The sequence below is a fragment of the Tubulanus polymorphus genome, chromosome 4 (genome assembly GCF_964204645.1).
Source record: "Tubulanus polymorphus chromosome 4, tnTubPoly1.2, whole genome shotgun sequence".
NCBI lineage: Eukaryota > Metazoa > Nemertea > Palaeonemertea > Tubulaniformes > Tubulanidae > Tubulanus > Tubulanus polymorphus.
In genome coordinates, this window is record NC_134028.1 from 24,731,834 (window position 1) to 24,759,826 (window position 27,993).

At 37.6% G+C, this 27,993-nt stretch overlaps 2 protein-coding genes across 2 annotated transcripts; both read left to right on the forward strand.

Moving 5' to 3' along the window:
* Positions 1 to 1,939: 1,939 nt before the first annotated feature.
* Positions 1,940 to 12,173, forward strand: LOC141903997 (EF-hand calcium-binding domain-containing protein 6-like). The gene is made up of 15 exons (XM_074792426.1): positions 1,940 to 2,330; positions 5,227 to 5,324; positions 5,696 to 5,793; positions 5,885 to 6,139; positions 6,243 to 6,365; positions 6,497 to 6,612; positions 7,037 to 7,194; positions 7,355 to 7,551; positions 7,716 to 7,826; positions 8,170 to 8,346; positions 8,579 to 8,851; positions 9,105 to 9,348; positions 9,650 to 9,822; positions 10,470 to 10,641; positions 11,323 to 12,173. The coding sequence occupies exons 1-15, from the start codon at positions 1,940 to 1,942 to the stop codon at positions 11,569 to 11,571; spliced, it is 2,835 nt and encodes a 944-aa protein (XP_074648527.1). The 3' UTR covers positions 11,572 to 12,173.
* Positions 12,174 to 15,174: 3,001 nt separating this feature from the next.
* LOC141903092 (S-adenosylmethionine synthase-like) lies at positions 15,175 to 22,564 on the forward strand. Its single transcript, XM_074791040.1, has 8 exons — positions 15,175 to 15,301; positions 17,355 to 17,534; positions 17,757 to 17,834; positions 18,275 to 18,397; positions 18,970 to 19,226; positions 19,773 to 20,174; positions 20,573 to 20,706; positions 21,257 to 22,564. The coding sequence occupies exons 2-8, from the start codon at positions 17,447 to 17,449 to the stop codon at positions 21,360 to 21,362; spliced, it is 1,188 nt and encodes a 395-aa protein (XP_074647141.1). The 5' UTR covers positions 15,175 to 15,301; positions 17,355 to 17,446; the 3' UTR covers positions 21,363 to 22,564.
* Positions 22,565 to 27,993: the final 5,429 nt, after the last annotated feature.

A 27,993-nucleotide genomic window follows, 5' to 3' on the forward strand; every position in this document is an offset into this window, starting at 1 on the left:
TAAAAATATGACAAGCTAAAAACGGATCTTATTAGTGAACCATCCGTAAAATTCTTCTATCTATTAGCTCCGGATTTCAAACGTGATGATTTCGAACGGATGTTATGAAATTGCCATATTAAATAGTTAAATATTCAAAATTGTATTTTTATCTGTAAAATACTATATTCAAGTGATAGACATGGTTGTGATAGACATTAATATGAATTCATGAATTTATTTCAGCTACTCGTAGAGTTGCTAAGATGAGAACATTCTCCAAATACTGGGCTTATCGTAAAAACCCATGCCACAAAGCAATTTTCTGGGCAATTTTCTGGTACATATTTTAGGTATTCGCATTTTTTTTAAAGATTGAATAACGCCCAATGAAATAAACTAGACAATATTTAGACAATACCAAATACGTTACTTTCTACCGGTATTCGAATTCGTTGTTCTTCTTTCTTTTAGACTGAATATCGCTCAATAAAATGAATTCGGTGCATCGTTCAAGCTACAATGTTGGACGAAACAGATTTTGCTGAGTGATCCTGTCAATTTAGTGTGAATGGGAAGTTTATACTGATTTCCGGGCCGCGACGACAAATAGGGCTTAGAGTTTTCAGAATCGGCTTTGATATATTCGAATGTAGATTGTTAATAGTTTTGTTGCTGTTTATAATTATAGTTATTGCGTTCAGTCTTCCGAGTAAAGAACGCCATTCATATTCACGATGGGATATTGGACCATTCTGGACATGCTGTAACATTCGACTCAAACAACAGTTCATTCTTTCGGGCCATTCTATATTTCTAAAACAGTGCCGTGCATATCGCGGGAAGGGGAGGGCAACTGCAGAACATAACCGAACTTTTTGGAAATATTATTGTCATCCAATAAAAATGTTATGTAGAATCCTTCATTTGAGACTGACAAGCATTTTGTTATAGACCTAACGGAGTCGTTGAAAGAATGCTAAGAACGACCTTGCGAACTCGTAGAAAAAAACACAAAACCTACATTCAGAATTATGATACGGGACTGACTTCCGAATTTGCGAAATCAGGGCGGTCAAGTTTAAGCGTGGTTAATTCTGGAGGTCTTCGTAGGGGCCGGTTAGACCTATATTATTCGTATTGATGTCGCTACCAATTAGCTAACGAGTTTATTCAGACGATTAGAACTATTAATTCCGGGAGAGTTAATTTTAATCGTCAGAGAGAGAGTCGCATGGTAAGATTATCTCTGAGCGTTGCTATAGTGCTGTTTGCTTTATATAGATTTTCTCCTACACCGGCACATACCCGACAAACCGCCGGCGCGCGATCGTTTTCCCGCCAAAACAAATATTTGCCCGCGAGCTCCAAGGAATCGACGAATTGAAATTTTCTATATTTTGTTCGATTAAAAGGATTTTGGAGCCTAATGTCAAATAATTCACTTCTTTAGTTTACTTAAGTTTTTAATAATTTCAATCGTTATACACTTTTTCTTTTTCTTAGTACAAATGATTGCATGAATAGTTGAAAAATGATTTTTCCTTTTCATTTTCATTTCAAAATTTTCCAAAAGCCTCAACAATTTCTAAAAACTTTTAACCAACGGCGAATAAGGTTAAATGATTATGGTAGAGATTATCTAGGGGATTATCGTTGGATTTAATCCGGTTTCGTCAGTTGTATAGACTGTTATATATGTTACTGGATTTTGTCACGGTTCAGTGATTTCCACCTGTAGCACGTCAGACATTTCAGAACGTATATAATGATAACAGTACCAGTATATTACAACCAGTAAAACCCGTGTGTGTAGCGGCTTGAATTGGCACAATTCATGCGGCAAGTCACCGAGTTGTCAGGGACAACATTGACTACCAGCACGTCAACTAAATCAAGTTCGCCAGTCGGTGTTACCGCGTATCAAACTTCAAAAAACGGGCCCAAAACCGGGGCAAACATGGCCCAAGTTGGCGTAGCTTCGCGCCCGAATACGGGAATGAGTACATCTAGTAAAAAATTGTTGCTGCCGCAAATCGAGCATCCGCTATCGCGAATGTCGAATCCGGAAAATTTAGGAATACGCGGAACGTCTCGAGGCGGGGATAGAGCGCTGTCTAGATCGCAGTCTTTGATGGGTAATATTCGTCCGTTAGCCTCGGAGAGGGCTTACCCGGTCAGACGGTCTATCAGTCAGGCCGGTGGTAGACACTCGGTACTCAGTCAGAGCGCTCCTATCCATCCTCTACGCGCTGATGCGATTCCGGAAGGAATTGAGGTCAAGCATGGAGATCCCTGCACGACGAGACTCCCTATTTTTGGTAAGTGTTCATTCGATTGCTTTATAGCTAGTTTCGTAAAGAAGTAAATGTATATTTACACGTTAATTCTCTTGTATTTTCTTTTTTGAAATTTGTCGATTTTTGTTACTATATCAACGATATAAAATGTAACGATATTCTATTAATTGTATTGAGAATTCTTCAACGAGAAAAAGATATCTCACATGTTAGGAGAAAACCCAATGAATAGAAATTTAAGAAATCAAAAACTAAATTCAGCTATCAAAAGTTAAAAAAGGTGTGATGCACCTGACGATCAATCTAGAGAGTTCGAAACGTCGTGTCTTTCAAGTTTTAGATTTTAACTTTTTGACAAATGAATTTCGTTTTTAATCTATTCAATTCCTGTAGAGTTAGTTATTCTACACATTTGAGTAAACGGGATTGTTTTTCTATTCCGACATGGCGCCAATGAATATCTTCATTTACAGAATTGTTGATTGTCCTGCGATTACACCAAATCAATTGATGCGAAAATATATATATATATCGACTTTCGACTTGCTGGGGAACAGCTAATTTTTCTTTTAAACATCGTACACGTTATAAAGATGAGGTCAAACATAAAATCGTCTATAGAAAATCACAAAGAACAAGTGCATTTCATTATTTGAGTATCAGGTTTTATTCAGTATAGCATTCTTAGTGTTTTATTGTACGCGTATGATTACGGTGTTTTATACCTGTTTGACTGAAAAACTACATTTCCAGCGATTTTTTACCTATTTAGATATACATTATGTATGTTTATATACATCGCATTGCACGCAATACGACTCTGAACATGATTTCAGAGAACGAGTCTTCAGCGCATCCAAAAGCAAATTAACCATTTCAAAGCGGTTCCCTATTCTTGACCAGAATTTACTCAACAGTTGGTTAAAAGTACTTATTAAAGTGAAAAATGCATTTTTTATGGCCACTATGTCAGGTTTCCACTCGTTTACCACTTTTTTAGTATCATAGCCCAAGGACATTTCTTTCAGAAGGGAGACACTCCTATAACCGTGTACTAAACTTCGTCCAAACATACGTTTTCGGCACACGTACTTGGTTTCAACCAATACATATGGTTACATTTGTCTGTATTACCTAATATGCCAGGATGGTTGAACGAAATCATGAAAGAATTTATATTCAATGCCCGACCATGTTTTGTCAGACTTTTTCGATATGTTTTCTAAATATATAGTTATAAGATAGTTGTTACATCAGATATTCTGCACAGTTGGTGTTTATAGATTTCAGACTCAGCGATATCGACCAATCTTTTACAGTATTCATCGGGCTAAATCGAAGTTTTATGTCTCAATCAGGACTTTCTTTACTACATTTATATTCTGACACATCTAGGTGAATGGAGTGGCAAGGTTTGCCGTTAATTGCTGAAAGAATCACCCGTCTCCAAAGGGCCGATTTAGGTTAACCATAAAAACGACGGTCAAGGTCGCACATCTCCTTCTTCGTCAACCTTACTGTACCAAGAAGCTTCCATCTAACATGAACTGATTAAAAATGTTTCCAAATATAGGAACCGATAACGGCTAATGCAATGACTGAGTTTGCAAGTCTGTAGACGTCTGCCGCTGAAGTTCGCTGTTGACAGCTAATAATCCGTGGCTATGGCAATAATCAATTATTATATTAAAATCTCTCACAGGTGAAATTGTCCAATCGCCCATAAAGATAAATTGATCTAATTTGATATAGCAACAAAGCAACATTCGGAAATCTCATTATAATACAATGTGGTCACTATAGACCTTTGCAAACACTCATTATTAATGTCCATTAACTTTGATAATATCCTATACGTGTAATTGATATACTAGAATCCATGGCCGTGTATAGCATTTGGAAGTTCGGGGTGGGGCAAAAAACCCAAAAGGGCAGTTCAACGCCGATATAACGATTCTTCTTATAGGCCCTAACAACAAACAACATGCATATAACAATGCTTGATCAGTCCCAAGTAAAAGAATTTCAATACGGACATATTTTTAGAAAAAGCCCGGCACAAGGAGAGGCAAAAAGGGCACTTTAACCACAATTCTTAAACCGATCACATTGGGCCCAGGGACTTCGAATCTGATTCAGGTTTCTGTCTGGGAAGTACTCGGTCGAACAAGGTTCCTAGGTACACGTGTGTTAAATAGACAGTCATTTATCATCCATCTTGAGGCATACAATCTAATAAATATAAGTGCTACGTGAAATAACCATTGCGTGATGCATTTATAGCGACGGGAACCGGAACATTGGTTATATCTGGTTTCCCGAAGTAGTTGCGAAGATGACACCATTCCAAATTACCTGCGAATTTCACGTGAAAGGCGATAGATCTGAATTAGCTTTGACATTTTCGCAGGACCAGTTTTTATTGAAAAAGTGAACCGTAAAAATATACGTGCCGTCCTTCTGTAATTTATGATTGCCTTTGAAAATGAAAAAAACCAAAATCAAAAGTGGGGTAATTTTTTATGAAATACAGTCAAATTCCGTTATAACGCCATCCTTTTTAATGTCACCGCTTAGAACGCCAACGCTTTTCAGAGAATAGATTTGTTGAATCTTACTAAAATTCAATGGAAATACCATTCTTTATAACACCAAATTCATTATAACGCCATTTTTTCCAATGGTCCTAACAATATGGCATCTTAAAGGACTTTTACTGTATTAAGGATAACTAATCTCAGTAGAAGCGCGCTAAAATGCTTTTGCAATATACCAAATATCTTATGTTTCATTAGATCCCATGTTTTCTCTGGTGCGCTAATGCATTGCGTGGATCGTATTTGCGACGCGACGGTGAAAATGCATCTGCGACATTTTTCAAATCTATAAAAATCACCAGTTCGGCTTATGGATTAAAAACGCCTGCGTCACATTCGTCTATTTTCAGGCAGTCGAGCCGGTATTGGCACTAGAGACGGAGGGATGGAAAGCCGTATGTCATCGAGGTTGTCTATGGTATCACAAGCTCGGCTGGAAATTGATGAGGTATGATGGATTCGTGATAAGTTAAGAAACAAAAAACAAACCGAGTGACATTTGACGACGCGCAGTAGAAGTTGCGTATACAGTCTGAGGGGATAAAAACAAGCGCTGAATAGGTTCTTAGTTCGTTTCATTCATTATAATCCTTGTAACAAATCCCTTCATAATAGCCGTAGAAAGTTGTATTATATCATATAATGCAAACTATCGCGCATCATGGTGGTCGAAATGGTTGAATTCCCAATGTATGAAAAATATCTAATCTTAAGAATGCTTTATGGTCAAGGTTTATCCCTCGTGGTGAGAGTTCGCGTTACGGCGAAAATATATTTCAACATCTGATTGATCTATGATATTTCTTTTTGCTGTTGTAGTTGGAAGTTATGTTAAAAGAAAAAGTGCACAGCGGATTTTTCGAGATACGAAACCGATTCAAGATGAACGACCCGGAACAAAAGGGTAACGTTACCAGGTATAAATTTTCGTAAATTTTTTTAGAAAAATAATTTCAGCATGAAACGATTTAAAGAAATTTAATAATGAACAATTCTATTTATAAACAGGGAAGCGCTGGCTCGTATCCTGGTGTCGGTTCTGGCTCGAGCGATCAGCCAATCACAGTTCAATCGTCTGATGGACCGAATCGGTTTGAAGGAAAAGCAGATGGTCAGCTATACGGAATTCTTCAGCTGTTTCAGAGAGCCCGGGGACGGTGAAATTCCGCAATGGATGGACCCGGTACAACGACACTTCCAGGAAAAAGTGAACATGTCCGCTCAACAAGTTCACATGCACCTGAAAGAAAAGGCAAAGATGAAGTAAGTCAAACATGAAAGAAAATTCAAGGAAAGAAGATTTAAATGAGGAACTGTAATTGAGCTATAATGGATTTGAATAATATTGTTTGTTTGTTGTTTGTAGTATGTTAGGTGTTGGAGAAGTTATAGACACCACTGGTAATTTACTAAAACCTGAATTCAGAAACATGTTACTCAAAGACAATCTACCGATGGACGACGAAGAATTCGACAAGTTATGGGCCAAGTAAATATAATCTTAATCTCTGGAAATTTCAGTAATATTTTTAGCCTGGAGAGAATTTCTAACGCCCGACTACAGCTCCATATTGAGTCCAATATCGAATTCTAACGTGTTGAAAATTTCGGTTATTCCAGGTACGACACACACGGAACCGGGTGCATCAAGGGTGAAACACTTTTGAAAAAACTCGGCGCTGGAAAGAAAAAAGAGGCCGCCGCACAGAAACCTAAACCAGCACAGGAAACAACAGGTAATTGCTGTCTGATTCAGACACATTTCTATGATTTCGCTGAGGTTGTTGATGAGAAATAACAGAATTCGTAGAAGTTCTATGCAAGTTGAATATAGTTTATAATTACAAATCTATAAATATCCACAGCTTTAACTTAATTGTTTCAAATCTTGATGGATTCTTGTATTGTACAGTAACTATTGATAAGCAAATGTTCATACCGCAGTAGAACAAGTGCATCGGCCAATTAGTCAAACTTCTAAACATTTCGATCACCATGAAGAGATTTGCTCCGTCCAAAAAGCTCACGACATATGTATGAGGATATAATGTTGAATACTTCCAGAAGGCCACTGTTGTAAAATTTCTTCAATACTACCATTTAAGACTAGAAGATTTGTTCAACTGCCAAAATTTTGAAAAAGCGAACATTTTCTTTCAGCTTCAGAATGCGGCGATGATAAGAGAACACCTCGTCGATTAGAGTTGGAACGTCAACAGTCGATCAACGTGGAAAACTGGCTGAAAAATAAATTCCGCGAAGGCTTCAGCGGCATGAAAGAAACATTCCAAAAACGAGACCCAGAAAATACCGGAATGGTGAGACCAATAGCAAATATGTTCATGTTAGATCGGATAAATAGTGCACCCAACTCTTAGACAAACCCAGTCTAGACGGTGTATACTTATCGTTTCAACGTGATATGTCAACATGAAAATCACTTATTGACAAACCTTATTCCCTTTTTTCTATCACCAGGTTTCGCACGACGTTTTCCTCGAAGTACTAGCCGAATACGGATTGAAATTAGATCGACCCTACATATATACATTCATGGCGAGATGCTGCGTAGAACTGCGACCACAAGGCGTGCCGTATAAAGATTTCTTGTACCGCTTTTTGGACCGAAGCGAAGCGGGAATGGCTCACAATATACTCTCAAATCCGAAACACAGGTGATTTCACATATTCCTCTATCAAATTGTTCACGCTAAAATATATCTTTATTGTAAGTTAAGTTTTTATCGTAGATTCAAGGTATAGTTTTCTATACACGAAGCAGAGAGTTCAACGATTTAATCATCAATATTCTTTATCAATTGCCATTTTGTTCGTTCAGGTACAATGAACGTGGAAGGTCAGCGACGAACAAATCAACGGTCAGCGCCATTGAAACGCAGCTGATGAATCTCTTCCAGAGAGATTTCCTGAAACTTTTAGGAACTTTCCAGTAAGTAACGAACGCCTGTCTTGACCCAGCGGTCCGAGCCCAGAGAGTATTTTACATTAACGGGATCTTGAAATAGGAAATTGTCCTGTTACTTATTCGAATTTACTTTGATTTGATATGAAGTTCGTGTCCCTTAGGACCCCCCCCCACACCTAGGGACGAAATCGAGTTTTATTTTGAAATTGGAAAGTACAAAATCTGTTGGTCGGACGAATTTGACAATTTCTTGGTTAAATCGAAACATAATATGGAAATTTCTGTTCCAGTTCGTTATAACATAAGGACAGTCACTCTCTACCTGCAAGGCCTCTCTCGACCTGCATGTTCATATTCTCTCTTGTAGCCAAATAGATAAATTTGGAACTGACGTCATCACTCAAGAGGAATTCCGCGCGGCAATCGAAAGCAAATTCGACCTTGAAATGACAGACGACGAATTCCGTAGTTTTGTCGATAAAGTGCCTCTAACTGACGATGGTCTCGTGAAATATGGCGACTTTATGTCACTTTTTGACACCAAGTAAGTTCCCATCTGACATTCAGTCATAGATATAGCGATCACTGATATTTGATAGTAACTTATCAACCCTAACCGCAAAATGCGAATAGAAAATCTTCGAAACGAATCATAATTGAAGATGGAAAAAGGAATACGAAAATCAATGATAATATTAGTAAAATTCCAAAACCCATGAGCTCCACAGAAAATCTTATAAAACAGTAAGTTGTATTTTGTTAAATGATATTTTTAGGGGTCAGGCGCCAAGTCTTTTTGATGCTAAATCCCATAAGATACCCCTCGCCGAGTCAGACGACGGCGGTAGTGATGTCATCGAAGCGGAGGATCAGCTCGTAATGGAAGCCGAACCTACGAACGTCATTCACCGATCGACTCCTGAACTTTTCAAACTAATTCGAGAAGTGATCAAAAACAATTATCAAGAAGTCGAGAGAAAGTTTCACGAATTGGATGAAATGAACACAGGACAGTTTACACAGGAAATGATGTATCAACTGTTCAGAAAGTAAGACATGAACCAATCTCAAATTGAAAAATCTAGATTACCAACCTTGATATATATCTATCCTTTTATTCCCTACTATTTAAATGTTTATTCATTTATACTTAATGTAAATTAATGAAAATATATCTGTAAGATTATTATCATAATGTAGTGGTTAAATAGAATATAATGGGAGGTTTTGAGGAACTGTGCAAAAACCTGGACCACTTTATGCTTATGTTTAATGATCCATATTTTTGTCGTCGATTGATAGGTTTGACATGGCGCAGGAAATCACTCGTGGCGAAATTCGCGACATTTGGAAAACGTTCATAGTCAATCGCAACAAGACGTTGAACTTCTACGAGTTCGTGCGTCATTTCGGCTGGACCCTGCGATCGGCGGCGTTCCCCAACGCTAAAGTATGTCCTCCCAGACGCGGGGATGCCGATTGTATGATGCGGTCCAGGAAGTTGAACGGCGTGTCCGACATGTTACAAGACAACGTTAGAGCAAAGGTAAACGAAATAATTCGAAGAGAAAAGCTGTTGGATCTAATAGCAGAATAGGAACACTCGAACGCGTTGAATAGATTTATGAAAGAAATTGTGTACAAATTCAAAAGCAAAATTCATCCAAATTAGAAATTAAAAACGGTGGATACTAGTTTTGAACTCTCTAATAAAGTCCTACACTGAAATTCTATGCGAAAAAAATTTGAAAATCCATTATGGTTTCGTTTAAAAAGAAATCATTACGGGACGTGGCTTCACTCACAATTCGATCAAACCTGAAAATCACTGTTTCGTCGTTCGATAGGTTGATTATTTATGGGAGGATTTGAGACAGGAGTTTGTAGCTATGGATCCGTACGTCACGAATAACGTCACACGGGAAGAGTTCCAGGATGTTCTCACTGAACTCAACATTCACCTCAGCGACTACGAACTGCAGCTTATATCGAAGAAATTTGATATGAAACGGGATGGCCGGTAAGAAAATCAGTCGTCATTTTGTCCTTTTGGCTGTAGAATCTTTTCTTAAGAATTCCTTTTTTAACCGAAAAATATCTTATAAGAGATTTTTGTTGTCGATGTTTATGTGAATAGTTTTTTCGTGAAAATTATATCACGCACTTTCTTACGCCATTTCTTACGCAGATTCTTTCACTTCCATGGGAGCGTTCCTAAATTACGTACCTCCATTGGGGGAGGGGGGTTACTGAATTTTGGTACAAAGTGGTACATGGGGGGAGGGTTCTCACTCAAATGAACTCAAATGAAAATAGCCGTTGGTGTTTTATTAGTGCCCGCATAATCTTTTTCGTAGGAATTCACCCTAACCCTAATTCAGATAAAAAATGGGAGATTTTGAGGTACGTAATTTGTGAACGCTCCCCATTTCACCGCAAAAAAATTCATTTTCTCATTTCTGTTTGAGATGCAATGTTTATGCAAATGATCTTATTCTGAAAACATTTGAAAAAAGAACAAACCTTCCTGTGGATTTTGCAACCTTGGTGTCGGTAGAGTGGGCTTGAATCGGATTCCAGGAGTGATTATTCATTTCTAGTCGCCAAAAAATGTATTCCATCACGTTTGAGGCGCCCAGTGTCTAAATGTATTCATCTCTTTTTTAGAATTAACTACGTCGAGTTTTTGAAACCGTTTGCGTTAAAACGACAAGTATGGCGTCACGGAAACAACATGTTATCGCTGTTAGCTCATCCGCAGTCAGAATTACCAATTCCCGATATTGTTGAACCTCCTCAGAAAGGGCTGCACGGTGTCACTGCCAAACTCAGACAAAAGGTACCCAGAAAATAGTTTCGATTGAATTTTAGAACTTTTTCGGATCTGTTTATCATAAGAATAGTAGAATGCTTAGGAAAAATTTGACGAGGAACCCGTGCCACCAGCTATCCCGCTAGATGGCGTGTGCTGGGAGATCTGCTAATCTTAAGAATAGTAGAATGCTTAGAAAAGATTTTACGAGGAACCCGTACCACCAGCTATCCCGCATAAATGCATCAATACAACTTTGAGTTTTAGCCACTTTCATATCAGAAATTAGGCAGATCATTAATTGATAGACTAAGATTGATCTTTAGGATTCATGAAGATATATTCATCAATTTAGTTTGACAAATGAATTCCCGTGGTCGACCTCAGTAACCTGTCCGTAGTTTAGTTTCACGATCGGATATTTTCACAGTATTTATAATCCCATCCGATTATAAAAGCTTACTACCAACGATTAGGTCACTAACTAGTGGATGACCATAACCGAAGTTCGCCCTGAATGCACACAAGCGAACCTGATGGATCATCGCAAGTAAAAGTTTACCACGAGCGGAATCCTCGATTTCCACACTAGTCGAACAGTCCTCATTCCCTAAATTGAAAGTTGATTGCCGAATCTGGATCTCTTAATTCGAGTAATGATCGGCGTTTATATTCATTATGAAATGAATCAACTGTTATGTTTTTTAGATGGCTGGAGATTGGAAAAATCTGCGAAGAGCGTTCAAAAAATTGGACGCCAGTAACCTGGGTTATCTATCACTCCCAGAATTCCGCTCCGTTCTCAAACTGGCTAACGTTGTTCTCGACGAGGACGAGGTATATCACGTGATGACGAGATTCGACGAGAATATGACCGGAAATATCGCCTATCAGCAGTTCCTCGACGAAACGTTTAAAGTTCCGCCGTCGCGCGCATCCAACTCGCGAAAAGTCTGAGAATCGAAGGATGAATCAAGTTATTAGATTTTCGGTCATGGTTTCTAAAGCCCAACGCACACGACACGGGAAAAAACCTTACTTTGAAACCTGAATAATGTTTCGTTTGATCGATTGCGAGTAAAACTTTTACTCAAAAACGTTTTCTTTTGTGAAAAACTGTTTTCTGTTTTGATGAAGCAAACGTTTTAGTAAATTAATAGTGATTGTTATTCAATTTCTATAGCGCCCTTTCCACTGATACAATATTCAACAGTGCTTTTCATTGAATTGGTATTATTAATCCCAGCCTAAACTCTTACCAGTCATCTCTGCTTGTGGCTAGGTACACGCGAGCATGTGCTAGGCGCTCAGGAGTCATCTATCAGATCAGGTACCCATTTACTACTGGGGCGATGAGGATAAGTGTCTAACCCGAGAACACGATCGGGCTTCCCGGAGTCAAACGCTCCAACCACTCGTCCACACCGCTCCACTTTCGTCGTCGTGTGCGTTTGGTTTAACATTCCTCAAACAAAACCATCGACTCAAAACATCACCTAAAGTAGTTAATTTTCGATAGTTATATGATTGAATTCATCAATGGTACGTAGGTCACCTTATCGCTGCTTTGCATAATCTTAGTCTGATAGAGCTAGCAATTTATTGTTCAGTAAAGAAGTCATCAGATCTTTTTGCGGGCGTTATAACGCTGTGACACTAAATGGAAAAAACGAAAAAAATGTTTTGGATGTTTTGAAAGTCAAGTTATATTTGATTGATTTTCTCACTGGAATAATTTTTATTCGGTACCTTCGCGCATAATATTCATTATTTAAGCTAGAATTTTCCTGTCAAAGCACTTTATACAATATTTGTAAATACAATGCACTATATATAGATAAATAAATATATATATACGAATATATATCCGTTTGGTAGAGTAAAGTTTGCCGTCCAATGATTTGTGATAAATGTACAGGTCCCTTATATTGTAACGTAGCCTATAAAAAAACAAAATATATAAGTTAAGTATATTTTTCTAATGTCAAAGCTCTTGTGATAACTTGTACATAAAATATAATCATTTAAGTTTATATTCTTCTCATTTATCAATATACCAAAATGATGTATAATTCATTATCTATTCTTATCTATGAAATGAAAGTGTTTTTTGACGACGATTGGTGATACGTTGTATTTTGTTTTAATTGATGTTGAGAGTGCCAATTACTGTTTTAAATAAACTGTTGACCAGTTCTAAAATCTGCGAGTTGTTTTCGATTTGTTTTTCTTGTGAAGATGATTCGTTTGATTATCCTCGTTGGCGACGACGACATCAGTCCCAGTCCACAATGCCTCTATTCTAAAATAGATGGCGTCGGACATGTAAAATGAAATGAATGATAATACAAGCACCTGAGTCTGGTATTTAGGCGATCATTTATAAGGAAGACACGATTTTCAAAGAAGTATGAAATAAAAGATATTTATTCTATTTTCACAATTAAAGATTTTCTTACGTCATATCCCATTTCATTTCTAGTGTGTTCGTGTGTTTCCCTATCGTGTGTGTTTACGAGAAACATGGTTTTTGGGAAACAATGTTTCCGCGATCAAGAATGTTTGAATCTGCGCGATCGTAAAGGTCTTCCTTTTTCGAATTCGCGTCCACTATTTTCAAGAGTTGGCGAATTCAAAGCCCTTCGACATATAAAACACAGCTGTGATCTGAAGGATGTAACTGCACTGATAAATCTCGTATTATCTAGTCATCAACTAGTTCAAAACACTTTGAAAAGGAGATAGTGCGGGTGAAATTTACCGGTTGAGTTCGGTTTCGCATAGACTTCGATCAGCTGATTTCGCACGAGAATCGCGAACATTTTAACCTTTAAAATTAAATTCCATAGGTCAATTATTTTTAATACATACAAACAATTCAACAAAAATATCAGTGACAATTTTCAGTGACAACTGGTTTTTGTAGGTGACCCCGTTGTCCGTAGCTTAAGATATCAAATAATAAATTGCACTACATTGGCCGTTGCTTGAATAATACAACTTAGATAAGTACAAGCTTTATAGGGCCCGATTTCACTAAAAGTTAAACTCAAATTTCTGTTTGTTCTATTCATGTTTTCGATGAGGAAAACAATTCAAGCTTAACCGTTTCAAGCTTTTTTTGCGAAACCCGAGGACGATATTTCAAGGACCTTAATTCCAAAGAGACTAGTCTATGAATTTAACCATTTTTACCATTGGACAGTCCAGTCCAGCCTTATATACTATATATGGTAAAATATGTTTTGAACACATTTATAACAATTATACAAATACACGTGTTATATATCTGTGGCAAAGAAACAAATGATTAGTATGATATAGTTAATTTACTGCTGTTAATCAAAATCGTCTCAAACTCTACTCTCTATCAAAATCGTCTCAAACTTTACTCTCTATCAAAATCGTCTCAAACTCTACTCTCTATCAAAATCGTTTCAAACTCTCTAGTGTGTCTATCCATATTGGCTCAAACTCATCCTTCCTTAGGAAACAATAGGCGAGTGCCTCTTTAGGACCTGTCGCCATTTGTTTTACTGTTGCCACTGATTTGTTTACATGTGTTTATTCCTACCCGTGACTGGACTTAACAACGACGGGTCGGTTTTAATTACACACAATGGAATCCGTTGACAATACAGATAATGAATTCGTCCAAGCGTACGAGAACATGTACCGGACGATATTGTCACTGTTGGCCCAAACCTTTCTTTATCTGTTCATTTACCCGGAAAACCAAATAAAACATGTATCAATGTTATTAAGCCGTTGATTGGCTCGTTGTTTCACGTTACTGTTTAAATCCAGTTGAGGCATAGCAAAAAACAAAAAAGTCGCATGATTTGCTCCCAGAGCCGGAGCGAACTATACTACCACCCTACTTATACCTCTAGTGATGGAATCGAATTTATCGGTCCTGTTTTATAATGAAAACTTATCCTAGTGCTTTTTGGAAGAAAACACAGGGTTAACTTGAATAAGTCCATAACTTGACCAGAAATGTGTCACTAAGTAGATTCTGTAACTTTCACTACTGCAAGGGCATGGTTGAGCTGCCCTTTTATTCCAAAAATCGAAGGAAGGTCAAATAAAAATGGGTTTGACCGCGGTCACGTAACCGAGCGCCTGGTCCTCGTAGTAGTGAGGTGGAGGTACGTAGACGGCTTATCCCGCGGGGCTTATCATCAAAACCACAGGAATACAAACTGATAAGAAATGAATTCTGCCTCAAACCGGGTCTTTATCAACAATAACGGTGCCCTACAATACTGATTGTACTGAAGCCAAATCTTAATTCACGCGAAATGCGGAATATTTCCCAATTAAGTTATTTTTACTTCTCAGCGCGGATGGCATTCTGAAATATAACCTGTGGTTCTCAGGATACAGATTCCTCTCTGGGAATCGTAACCGCGCGGTTCAAGTTAGCAAATTATCTATTTTTGTACGAAAAGAACCACACCAAGATATGAAAATAAACGTCTTTGCTTCCAAAATCTGAAATTTTGATCTGACCTCGCGGAATATATTACCAAAACTTGCAGTTAATCACAACAAACAGAAACGAAGTCGTCCAGGAATAAACACATGCGTGTTGTATTGAAATACTTGTCTTTCATTAAAATTCTATAGGAATTATTACGTATTATCAGTTTAGAATTTTTCTGAAGTTCGAATCCTTCTGGCGGTAAGTAGTAACTTGAATATCCCTCCAGTTAAAGTCCGCACATTGCAGAAATCCCTTTTCTTACTAATCTCCATTTAACCCTATCTGCGCGTGAAGTCGAATTTGGCTCGAGCTCGCAGAAAATAACGGTCGCATCCTTGTTTACTTGTTTTGAAACTATAGATGTATCTGCACATAGTCAGATATAGTTTTACAATTAAGTTAGATCGGAAACACATTTAACATATATACATGTTTAAACTACCGAGATCACTGTTCCACAAACTTAAAACTTTGTAGATCAAGAACGATCGGTGCAATGATAAGACTTCCTTTAAAATCGATCGTTTAATGGAAAATTTTTGTCCACGATGAATTCACGACTGTCACACTTCAACCACAGAATATCAAAATAGACGTTTGAGACAATAATCATTCTTTAAACTTTATAGCTGGTACTTTGATAAGAAGTACCAAGACTCTAACCAGACGTTCAATGAGAAGACTTTGGCCTCATTGGTACGTAGGTTACATTGTTTGAAATTTCGGCTATCAATTAAACTATGGGCCAAAGAGCAGACTATAATAAATCATCGAATTCACCTTGGAACTTATACAGCGAATTATTCTAAGAAATAGAAACATTAGTCTGTATGGAAAGATTCGGAACTGATGATAATGTGTCTATTAAGCCAAACCGCGGATCAGTGCGGATTTCGGTTCATGGGTTTTAGGAGGAGCTGCGCCACGAACATGCGCGAATCCAGGCTGTATTGAGCCTGATTTGGCAATGTGATAAGTCCAAGATTATTCTATTCGGAAAACCTGTAGTTGTGGCGAGTGAAGAAGATGTGACCCTTTCCCCTGAAAATGCCCTTTTGGATTTCTACCCAAAATAAACAATTCTACAAAAATATCTCTGCCAAGCATCTTATCTTAATCTAATCCCTGGGTGACCACACAGTTGTAAGGCCGTAGAGCTGGGTATTTCTGTTAATTGTTGAATGGCCGTAAAAATGTACCCTGTGTGTTGAATAAAAATGGTCCTCCGGAATACGGTGGAAAATATGGTCCTGGATCACCCGCCCTCGTACAAAAAGTGTCTAAAATCAATTAACAGCTCATACGTAAACCCGTTTAGTTTAGATATGTTACAAGAAAACAAAAAGCCCTCGCCGAAATAACACTCTGCTCAGACTGGTTTGCAATTAGCCTCTCATTAACGTAGATAACAGTAATTAATCAATCTCACTGTAAGTAATTGTTTGGTCACGTAGTAAATTCGATCCCCTTTTAGAGTACCAGATGTTGTTATGGCGCGCGTGAAAACATTGCTTTTTTCCGTGAAAATCCTTAACTAGAATGATGTAATTTAAACTGATGCAATCATCAACTTTCTTTTTTTCTGATGAAACTTTCTAATTTCCCTAGTACATGTATCTAAAAAATCAATTTCGGATGTTTTGAAGAAATTGGGGCCAATGATCGAAAGGCTAGACTGACAGTTTGTGCAATTTAAACTGTCTTGCGATGAATTGAATATTTTGAAGTAATTTTCCAACTGATCAACGTCATTGTAATTGTCTCCAATCGAACGGTCAAAATGGACCGAATAGATGGTCACAGGTCAAAGGTTTAGCTGGGACGTGTTCGAGTTTGTTTACGTCGCATTCCACGCAGCAAACTTTCCATCGTAGCCAACGTATAGGGGTGGAAGCATTCGCGACACCTTCCTGGAAACACAACCAAAATCATTCCTAACACCAGATTTTAATCGAAATTACTTCTAAATTACTAAGATGTATGTTAATTAACTAGAGGTAGACTGAAATAAAGTGCTCTTTCCGTAAAAACTAAATGCGTCATTTCTGGCGGCAATCTACGCTTTTCTGTTGGCAATGTTCTCGTCCGGAAGAACTACTCAACCTATATTCGAATGAACTTGCCCAGTGAGTATGATCCCTATACTCGAATGAACACGCCCGGACCAATCGCCTGTGTCGAATGCGATCACGTGATGCGAGTTGACTATAAATAGCGGAGTGAAATTTATATCGTCCTCTTTTCCATACAGTTTTAAAGCTGAACAGGCGACGCTGAAATTTCTCTTGTCTGCCGTGGGATTACTGTACACTATAAACAACAGATACATAAACTACAAGCAAGATGGAAAACGGATTAATACTGAACGGAGATAATGGAAAAGACAGAACCTTTTTGTTCACGTCAGAATCAGTCGGAGAGGGTCATCCAGGTGAGTAAAATGATGCATCTTCTCAATCGAGGTGGTGCCATTTTCGGGGAGAATGGCGGCTGATGGAGATGACAGCGTCCTGTGTAACTATGACAACAGGCGTACCTGGGCCACGGTTTTTTACTGATGGCCTGCATCTTCGAGATCCTCAATTTATTGACTATGGTTTAGAAGGGTTTTATTAATGAATTAACCCAATGTTTATTTTGTAAAAATTTGTAGATAAAATTTGCGATCAGGTCAGTGATGCAGTTTTGGACGCACATCTAGAACAAGATCCAAATGCTATGGTCGCTTGTGGTAAGTTCATATCTAATTCTCATTATTTATTTACCAATTATATAGAATAATTAATATTGTGCATTTAGTTTGTCTTTGGTCACGGCCAGGTTACCGAAAAAAGCCAAAACTAAAAATCAATTTGTTATTAACTTTTTATGTGAAAAGTAAAAATCTCAGGTATAAAGATCTTGCAGAGACTTTTCCGAATTAATCAATTAATTGTGGTTATGGTTTGGGAAGATAGAAAAAATTAGAATTCGGGAAAAAAAATACATCAGAAGATGAATAATTTTTGATATTATTAGTTAGTGAAATTTGAGAAAATGGTATCCTTTAAACATTAGCATTAGTAGTGTAATCAAAAACAATTTTTCCCACGTTCACGTAAAGAAATAAGTTGCGCCGAATATTTTTACTGAAAGACCATATTGAATGTATTTTTGTTTTGTTATTCGCAGAGAGCTGTTGTAAAACTGGAATGATTCTGGTTTGCGGTGAAATCACGTCTCAAGCCCACGTCGACTATCAGCGAGTCATTCGCGACACGATCAAACATATCGGTTATGACGATTCCAAAAAAGGTACGATATTTACAGTCAGTCACATCTTTAAAAAACATTAGCAGTGTATTTTGCACAATAATTAAATCAATTGAGTAAAATAATGAATTCAGTTTTTAGCGGAACTTTACATCCTTTAGGTTATCGTGAAATTTTGCTTACTCTGAAAATTGACATTGAATGATTCGAAATTAACCGAAAGTTAGATCTAACAATTTAGGAAGGCATTCGTGACGGTTTACGGGGCTTAATATTAATCGGGGTCTGTGGCCACCGAATAGAACTTAGAAAACTCGACTGGATTCCATAAAAATTAGAGAATTTGACAAGTTTTGCCAAAAAGAAAATTCATGAGAAGCATTTGACGCATTTCGTTAGTAATACGTTTCACGAAAAAAGAATGGAAATTTGAACATTTTATACTAAGAACTTTCTCCATTCACCTGCAGCAGATTCACTTATGGAATTTTGAATTAGAACATTTAACAAAAAAACTTGGGGAATCAATAAAAAAGCATCCCTGATAATTCTTGAAAATGTCGCAATGAAAACGATGAAAAATAGCCGCTAATATTTCGATTTCTCCTTTCTAGGATTTGACTACAAATCGTGCAACGTTTTAGTAGCCATCGAACAACAAAGTCCCGACATCGCTCAGGGCGTCCACGTCAACCGAAATGAAGAAGATATCGGCGCCGGTGATCAGGGTTTGATGTTCGGTTACGCGACCGATGAAACTGAAGAATGTATGCCTCTCACCGTCGTACTGTCGCATCAACTGAACGCTAAAATAGCTGAACTGAGACGCACTGGAGAGCTCTGGTGGGCTGGTCCAGACACTAAAACACAGGTAAATACAACGCTTAACATTCTTTCATTTGAATATTCGTTACTATTGACAGCCACTATCTTGACAATTGATTGAAGTGCTTTGAAAATTACCAATTAAGATTCTTTTTCAATTGGAAACCAAGAACCACTTCCACAGTAACAATTTGATTTCCAAACATTTAATTCTGAACTGTTTAGAGGCAAATCAGACCCGGAACTGTTGAACTTGGTCTAGTTAGGGCCAGAGCTTGGACTAGTTTCAGACCATGTTAGTTCTATAGCCAATCTTAACAAATTTATAAGACCACTTGTGGACTCAAAATCACTACTGTGCATCTGATTGTTAAGTTTTTAGTTGGTTAAGTTTGGTTTTAAAGTACGTTTTATTAAAGTTCTTCATTCAAGCCAGTGTAGGGATGTATCTCTATGGTGGTCAGTTATAACTTAAACTTGGGCTTTCAATGGGAGCCTGGGTAGAATTGGCCCCTGAACTAAGGACAGGTCCCATTGCGTAGCTTTCACTCTACAAGCGGAAGATTAATAGTTGTTTAATGTTGATTCGCAGGTTACTATCGACTACAAATTCCATATGGGTGCTTGTATACCCCAACGCGTTCATACAGTTGTCATTTCTGCTCAACACGCCGAAGAATGCACGATGGACGTCCTACGCTCCGATCTCATGGAGAAAGTCTGCAAGGCGGTGATTCCCGCGAAATACATCGACGACAAGACCATATTCCACTTGAACCCGTCCGGTCGTTTCGTGATCGGCGGACCGCAGGGCGATGCCGGTTTGACCGGGCGTAAGATTATCGTGGACACGTACGGCGGATGGGGTGCCCACGGTGGCGGAGCGTTCTCCGGTAAAGATTTCAGCAAGGTCGATCGATCTGCTGCGTATGCTGCTCGCTGGGTCGCCAAGTCTCTAGTCAAAGCTGGACTTTGTAAGCGAGTTCTCGTACAGGTATGCAATGCATTTTCTCGCTTCGTAATAGTTTTCTTAGTGCAGGGTGGGGCCACTTACTTGGAAATCACGGAAAGTCGGGGAGTTTTCTTTACTTAAAAAAAGTGAGGAAATTTTGTTTAACAAAAAATAACAAGCTAAGAATTGGGGGAATTTGTTGAGACAGTGGGAGAAAAAGCAGGTCACCTGCAGTGGCTTAAACAATCTTTTTCTCATATCTGGGAGGGGCGTAATTTCTTGTAGTTTTAGAAGTTCTTCATTGATGATTGGATGGCTGTATATATATATAGATGTAGCTTGGATTTACTTAATTTATGGCGTTAAACAGTTAAAGGGGAGTTAAACTGAATCTTGGTGCTTGAAATGACTAACGGAAAAATGTATTTGTTATTTTCTAGTTATCGTATGCTATTGGTATCGCTCAGCCGATTTCCATCAGTATATTCAGCTACGGAACATCGACGAAATCTGAAGATGAATTGCTGAGAATCGTCAAGAAGAACTTTGATCTCAGACCAGGCGGTATCGTCAAGTAAGTTGATTGATTAAACTCGCGCATCAGATATCATCAGAACTTATAAGGAGCCCTTTAAATTATTGCACATAGGGTATGCATTCATGGAGAGGGGTCAAAAATCAGCCATTTCTACTGTGCTGAAGATGATAATCAAAAAAGTTTTCCTATGTTCAATTTCTAGGGTCTCTTTAAGATATTAGGAAATCATGGTTTTTAGCAAATCGACTTTGTGCAACTACTTGGGAAAAATCTGTTAAAGCCATGATTAATGCTTACTTCCCAGAAAAATGTAAACAAGTGACTTGTATGCCATCCAAAAAGTGTTGCAGTATTTCTAATTGTGATACTAAGCGTTGGTCAAATATTTAGAAGCCAAGCACACGCCACTTAATTGAGTGATTTTGACAAATTGTGATGAGCAATTACAATTGGCGCTATTCACTAACAACTGCTTCTACACAACACTACTACAAACCATGATTGAACTTTAAATTCGAACAGTTGTTTTCTCCAAATCTAATTCTGAAGTTCTGGAGTTGTATATCTATTATTTTTCCATTTGCAGGGCTCTGAACCTGAAGAGACCAATTTACCAAAGAACTGCCGCATACGGACATTTCGGACGCAAAGAATTCAGCTGGGAACAGCCGAAGGAACTCGATTTAAGTTAAATTACGAAAACGAATGAACATTTTTTAAAAACTGTACACGGTGACTGCTGCACACACACGCATAACGTGTACAACTATATTGATTTATATCGCGCGCGAGAGAGAGGTGGCAGGTCAGGGTCTCAACAAACTGGCTCGCAAGTCAACGGATCACAGTTGTGGGGGTTAGCAAAACATGACGGACATTTTGTCGTTGGCGATAATTGAGGGTTCGGGGGGTCATTGAGAAAATTTTTAGGTCATCTTCACGTTTTTTTTTTTTTTTCGCGCACATTTGATATCTATATATATTTTTTATTACGAAGAATCATTCTTCACCGCATGTTTAATAATCACCAACGCATCGAGGGTCGGGGAAATTATAATATCGATATACGACGACAACGACAAAAATGAAATGATAAGAAGAGAACGCACAAAATGTCCTTCCGTTCTGTTCCGGCTCCACAATCTGCAAATACGCCGTCATTTATTGAACGCGTATCTGTCTTGTGTTCATAAAAAAGCATTGGAAAAGAGCGCCTTTATGTACACTCGGGTTCGTTCTGAAGTTGTGCCGCCCGTATCGACGTCACGCCCTTCACTCAAATCTATTTTATATATCGTCGTACTTTATTTTTTTGTTGTAAATAATTCTTATATATATATACGTGAAGTGGTACTACTCGGTACGGAGGGCGCGCGCATCTTTAGGGTTTGTTATGATCCTGCCTGGTCGAAAATAATATCATAATAAAATCTCAACGATTATATTATTCGAAGTCTTAGAATTAGGATCGGAAAATTCGGAGAGGTATTTCTCGATCGTTTTCTTATGACCCCGGTTACTTTTCAAACATTCTTGTAATTATAATATATACTTGTTTCGACTTGTGTGCAGTTGATCTACTGTTGTTTTACGATGTCCAGCATATATCTTCTTATATTGTGTATATCTGATTTGTGCTGTAACAAGGATATATTTAATGATTTAATAATATCATGTAGTGTTATTATTATTGACAAATGAAAATGATCACTATATTTAGGTGTATAGATTACAAACGCACTTGAATTGTTTAAAAAATTCGGTCGGTCGGTTGGAGCAATTAAGTTTATATTATTCTTTGTGTATTAATGTCTCGATATTCCAATTTTAAAGAGTTCTTTGGTTTAATTTATGACTATTGCTTGAATCTGAATAAATGTTACTCTTAGTGAAATTGAACATTTTTCGTTGGATTCCTCGAGACACTTGCCAGGGCTTTCACAACCCTTTAGCTTCCTTGCTAGTTACTTGGATTTTTGCCTGCTTGCTAGGGCTTTTGGAACTTCTTCCCTCACTTGCCAGAGCTATTTGGAGTTGTTTACCTCACTTGCCAGATAATTTTGGGGCTTCCCATCTAGTTCTAGTTGTCGTTCAATGCAAAGCCGAGATATGGCATCTAGGGCACTGGAATGACAGCGAGTTTGAGTGGAGGAGTTATTGGTTAAACTGGATGGATCCTAATATGATATCTTCCCCAAGTGATTCCACTGGCACTTCTGATGTAGAAAGATCCTTGGTGTTGTTGGGATTCATTTGAGGTGGAAGAGCTACAACATCTGGAGTGTGTGCATATAGAACAGTCGATATGACTACCACTGACATGAGAGGCTTGATATCTGGTAGATGGTCAGACTAGTTGCCTCCCTGTTTTGAAATGGCAGTGCATAAGGCAATCCTCTAACTTAGGCAATTAGAAGTTTACAATGTGGCAGAGACGCAGCCAGGATTTCTTGACCGCATAGTCACTGCTTATCAGGGTCCTAAGTGTCTCCTTACTTGCTACAAATAAAAACAAAGAAAACTGAATTCATTTAATCATTCAATTTATTCAAAATTTCAGATTACAAAAAATCGTCGACTCACGGGAGACCAGAAGGACCCGGCACAGTAGAATTCTGGATATCAGTGAAATTTGGTCACTATCCCCCAAAATATGACGGCAAAATCTCCAAACAAATACATTCATCATTTTTACCACAGTATACATTTTTCATCATCTGACACAATAAAAAAATACACTACTGTATCAGTAGGTAGCTGATTCGTGCTAGTGCAAATTTAGGCCGGTTTCGAACTAAACCAAACCTGCTCTGCAATCAAACACAAGGGTTTGCAATAATACGTAACAGCATTTGTGGCAATGTGAAAATATTTCATTACATCTATCAAGGCATTTTATCTATTTATTTCAGCATTTAAAGAGAATTCACATTTTCATACAGCTATCAGTGGGCAGTAGAATTATCTGCCCATAGCTGTAATAACTTCATATACACACCTATTTCAAGATATGAAATATTCATTCGAAGTCCTCGAAAGAGGATTTACAGTTATGACTAGACGCTACAACACTATCACAACACATATATGCATATCAATCATTATACATACTATCAATTTTAATGTATACAATGATTATTTGAATATTCAATATAAGCCAAAGCTGATTTACATATTATCACTTAAACATTATCATCATGATCATCATTATCATCATCATCACAAACACCACGCGTAGAAACATGCGAGAAACACCTGCACAGAGATAAACAAGTCATCAAGCAATAAACAATTGAGAATAGATAGTTTCGGCGCCATGTTATACAGATTTAGACGTCCGCGTCCTAGTAAGACAGCGGGCCGCAACTCTATTGTGTATAAGTCTGATAGCAGTCTTAAGCTTGTGTGGGGGAATTACCGGTAAGGTGCAGTCAAAATCTGGTCATTCAAATGCTTGATCATTTTGACCACCGTTGCCAGTTCCTCGTAGTGCTGGGACGGTATGCCCTGGCTTGAGGAGTGGCAAATTTGCTAAACGATCGAAATATTGTATTCCAACCTGTGAAATAAGAGGCAATACGCTTTGAGGGAACTGCATCAAATATTTGAATGGTACGAGCTCCTAAATTTAGGTTATCGAAGGTATCTAACAAGACTTTGAATCGTATTTTTAGGTCAACTACAATAGAAAATCGTTACTACATTAAGTCCATTTTTTTTAACCCTTTTTTCATGATTTTAGGATCGTGGACATTGATGTATCCTATTCAGTAAACCGAGTGAAGGGTCCTGATATCATCAATTCACCACATCCAGGTGAAGCTGTTCTTCTAATATATGCTGTTCTTCTTCTCTGACTGTACATTTTTATTTCTACTACAACAAATCTTCATATGTGTGATTTCTTATGACGCATGCGCGAGGCCCAGTATCTTCACACCGCGAAGGACAAGATATCCGTGGCCCACATTACTATCAATAGTTCATTGTATATTTACAACAGGACTGGTTTTGAATTATAAGCGCTGTTAAAAACGAAACTCACACGCCGACAAAAAACATGAATCTGAATATGAATATACAATATTGGCATTCCTATTTACACAGCAGAATCAGAATGATTTATATTTATATATATATATATATGAATTAGAACGGCGCTTCAACTAGTTTCGAACATCAATCATTTTTCCGTCCTTTGGTTTTCGATGATTTTCAGACACAGATGAAATACATTCAGCGAGAAAAATGTTTTTTAAAAATATTCATGAATGAAATGATTTATGAAAGGGCAGTGTAATCACGTTGTGTAGACGATGACGTTTCAAGCAGTGAAAATTGAAAGCACAATCGAAAACTCTTTCGCCCGGACGTGAACTTCGATACTTCAAATTTGAATGGCCTTCAAACCTAGACACATATTCGAGACAAATAAAATTCCAATCCAAATGAAAGACACAAAAGCATTTGAAACCGATCCAACGATTGTGATTTGAAACAGAATAAGAAACAACAACATCTTTTGAGAATGAACTTATTTAGAACTCCAAGTCATACTTAACAACGATGGAACTGGGTCCACCATTACCTACTACTAATTCTCAGTTTAACCGCGAGACCTAATTTTTCTCAAAATATTTCACAAGTTTAAAACCAATGTTTAAGCAGAAATGATATGCATGAAAATTAATTGATATGCACTAAATAGAAAAATGCTTATACAACTAGAGTTGATATGAAGGCACTGACCATACAAAAGCAATTTCAAGTCTCATATATATCGACATATAAGACTCGCGTTCTTGCACAGACAAAATGTGTCAATTGATATGAAAAACCTGTTTCAACATAGGTAATAACTAAATCATGTGACGTATGAAACATATGACGTAGAAAATAGGATTTTAGTGACTAGCGTCATATACAAAATTGAAATAAAAAAACAACAACAGGGGTATACTTTCAGAAGCAATTCATTCAAATACTAGTTGATACAAGGTGTCGTATGCAAAGCTAATACGCTAAAAGCAGGATTAAGTAGGGTTTACATCCCTGCAAAATTCAAACAAATACTTGAAGCTTATCGAGCTTAAAAATTCATAGGACACCAAATATATGTGCTTTATTAAGCCCACTGCACACAGCAGAACATTTGTTTCATCAGAACAGAAAACCTATTTTTCAGACAACATTTTGAGTAAATGTTTTACCCGCAAATGATGAAATGTTCAAAGCACCCCGCATAATAGTAATAGTAATTTATTTCATCGTCAATTAAATTGAAGCATAATTACAAATAGAATGCATAACGCATAGGTAGATTGATGATAGGGACTCGAACAGAGCCATCACTAGGACGTTCGGACCCCGTGAGAAAAAAAGGTTAATGATGATAACACGTAGAAAATGGTTGTCGCAATAAAACGATAGACTCAGTTATTTACGTCAATTTTTCTGTATATCACGTGATGCAGTAGTGTCCCTTGATTGGTTTCGGCCGTGGATATTTTGCAAAACATCCAATGTACCGGTACACGAGAAGAAAGACGTTTTCGACGTCACAAAACCTTTCAGGTGCTTGTTTCGTGTTTCTGTTCGGCGTTTTCTGTTTTAACTTCACAACGCACGAGAAAAAAAAAGAAGTTTTTTCCTTGCGGTGTGCACTGGGCTTAAGATACGGGTTAAAAATGCATGAAAGACGATTGAATATGGATTCATCGAAGTATGGATGCAAGATCTAATCAGTTTTCTAATCACTTTATGTTTCTCTACAGTACATTCATAGATAAAAGTTTTTGACCCCTACACGTTGGTGTTTTGTATACATACTTAACGAACTGTGGAATGATTCATGAATTGACTAGGAATAATAATTTCTCGTATGTGATGTCGTGCAGTGGGAAAAAAAAAACAAAACAAAAACATCATTAACATAAAGCAGACAAAACGTGTAAAAAAGAGACACTTTCATAGTCGTTTTAGTAAAATATGAGCAACAGGAATAAAAGTAGAAAATAAATACTCTAAGTAAACGTGTAGGAAAAAACACCACAAAAATACATCGGTACCTAATACAACGAAAACACATAACAATGAAATGCATTCATAAAATTATCAATTTATCAATTAAAACTTCAATACCTCATGAAAAACATGATCCCACAATAAACCCTTGTACCTTAAGAATGGGCCAAATCTGTTTATTTCATTTCCTCAATCGTGAATCCGACTTGAGGCATGTTTTATAGTATTAAAAGGACCTAATCAAGTAGAAACTAAAAGTAGCATCGTAGATGAATAACATTAACAATGCACAAAACTATAAGTATTGACAAAAAATACTGAATACTGAATAAATGTTTACAAATTATAGAAAGCCATATCGAAATCTGAGCAACAAAAATGACAAAAACTATGTATTATATTTTCAATGACCATTAAAAAGGGTTGCATTTCTTTTCCTCTTAGATATTCTACTGACTGGTATTTGACTGAATCGCAAGTAACACAAGCAACACGGTAAATCATAAGTTTTTACGGTATGACTAGAGTTAGCAGATGATCATAAATGAAAGTTTCCAAAATAAACAACTTGCGCGCTTCTCGCGTTCGTCGCAAAACAGAGGAAAAACCAATTTTTCTACGTACATGAATTCATACCGATTTGTGCTCATGTTTCAGCTCCACATTTTTGAGCCGACTGTTTCAGCTATATCGGAGAGGTACTGATTGAGATCAGAAAGATCCATCCAGTTGACGACGATAGGATGAACCAAGCTGCCTGGTGACGAATTATCAATATAGTCGATTTCACATTCAGGAACGAAATGATCTCATTGGTTTATAAGCTCTAAAGCCTGCTGCAGATTGTCGCATAATTGACACTGAAAGCCATACCACGCACACTAGCAACAAGTACACAGCTACGCCTATCAGTACTCAACGCATGCAGAGGCAGATTTAGGGGGCCTTATTTGCCAAAATAACATCATTGTTGGTAAATTTGTTTCAGAATTACTCACGATGCTCAGAAAATAAGATATCTTTCGGATTCTCTCAGGGCCCAAACTCAATAAGACTTTGTGCTGTAAAACATTGTATCCCCTATTTTAAATTTCTGCATCAGTCCCTGGATCGAAATTGAAACTAGATACCCTTGAAAATTCTAGCCGCATATTACGCAAATCCTACGCCGGTGTATTTGCTGTGGCCAGTGGTGCACTTGTCACTAGCGCGCGGTGGGTTTCGCATTCAAGCCAGCAATAAACGAACCGAGTTAGTTTTACTCATGTATTGGGTCCACTGTGGAAACAGGTCCCGATA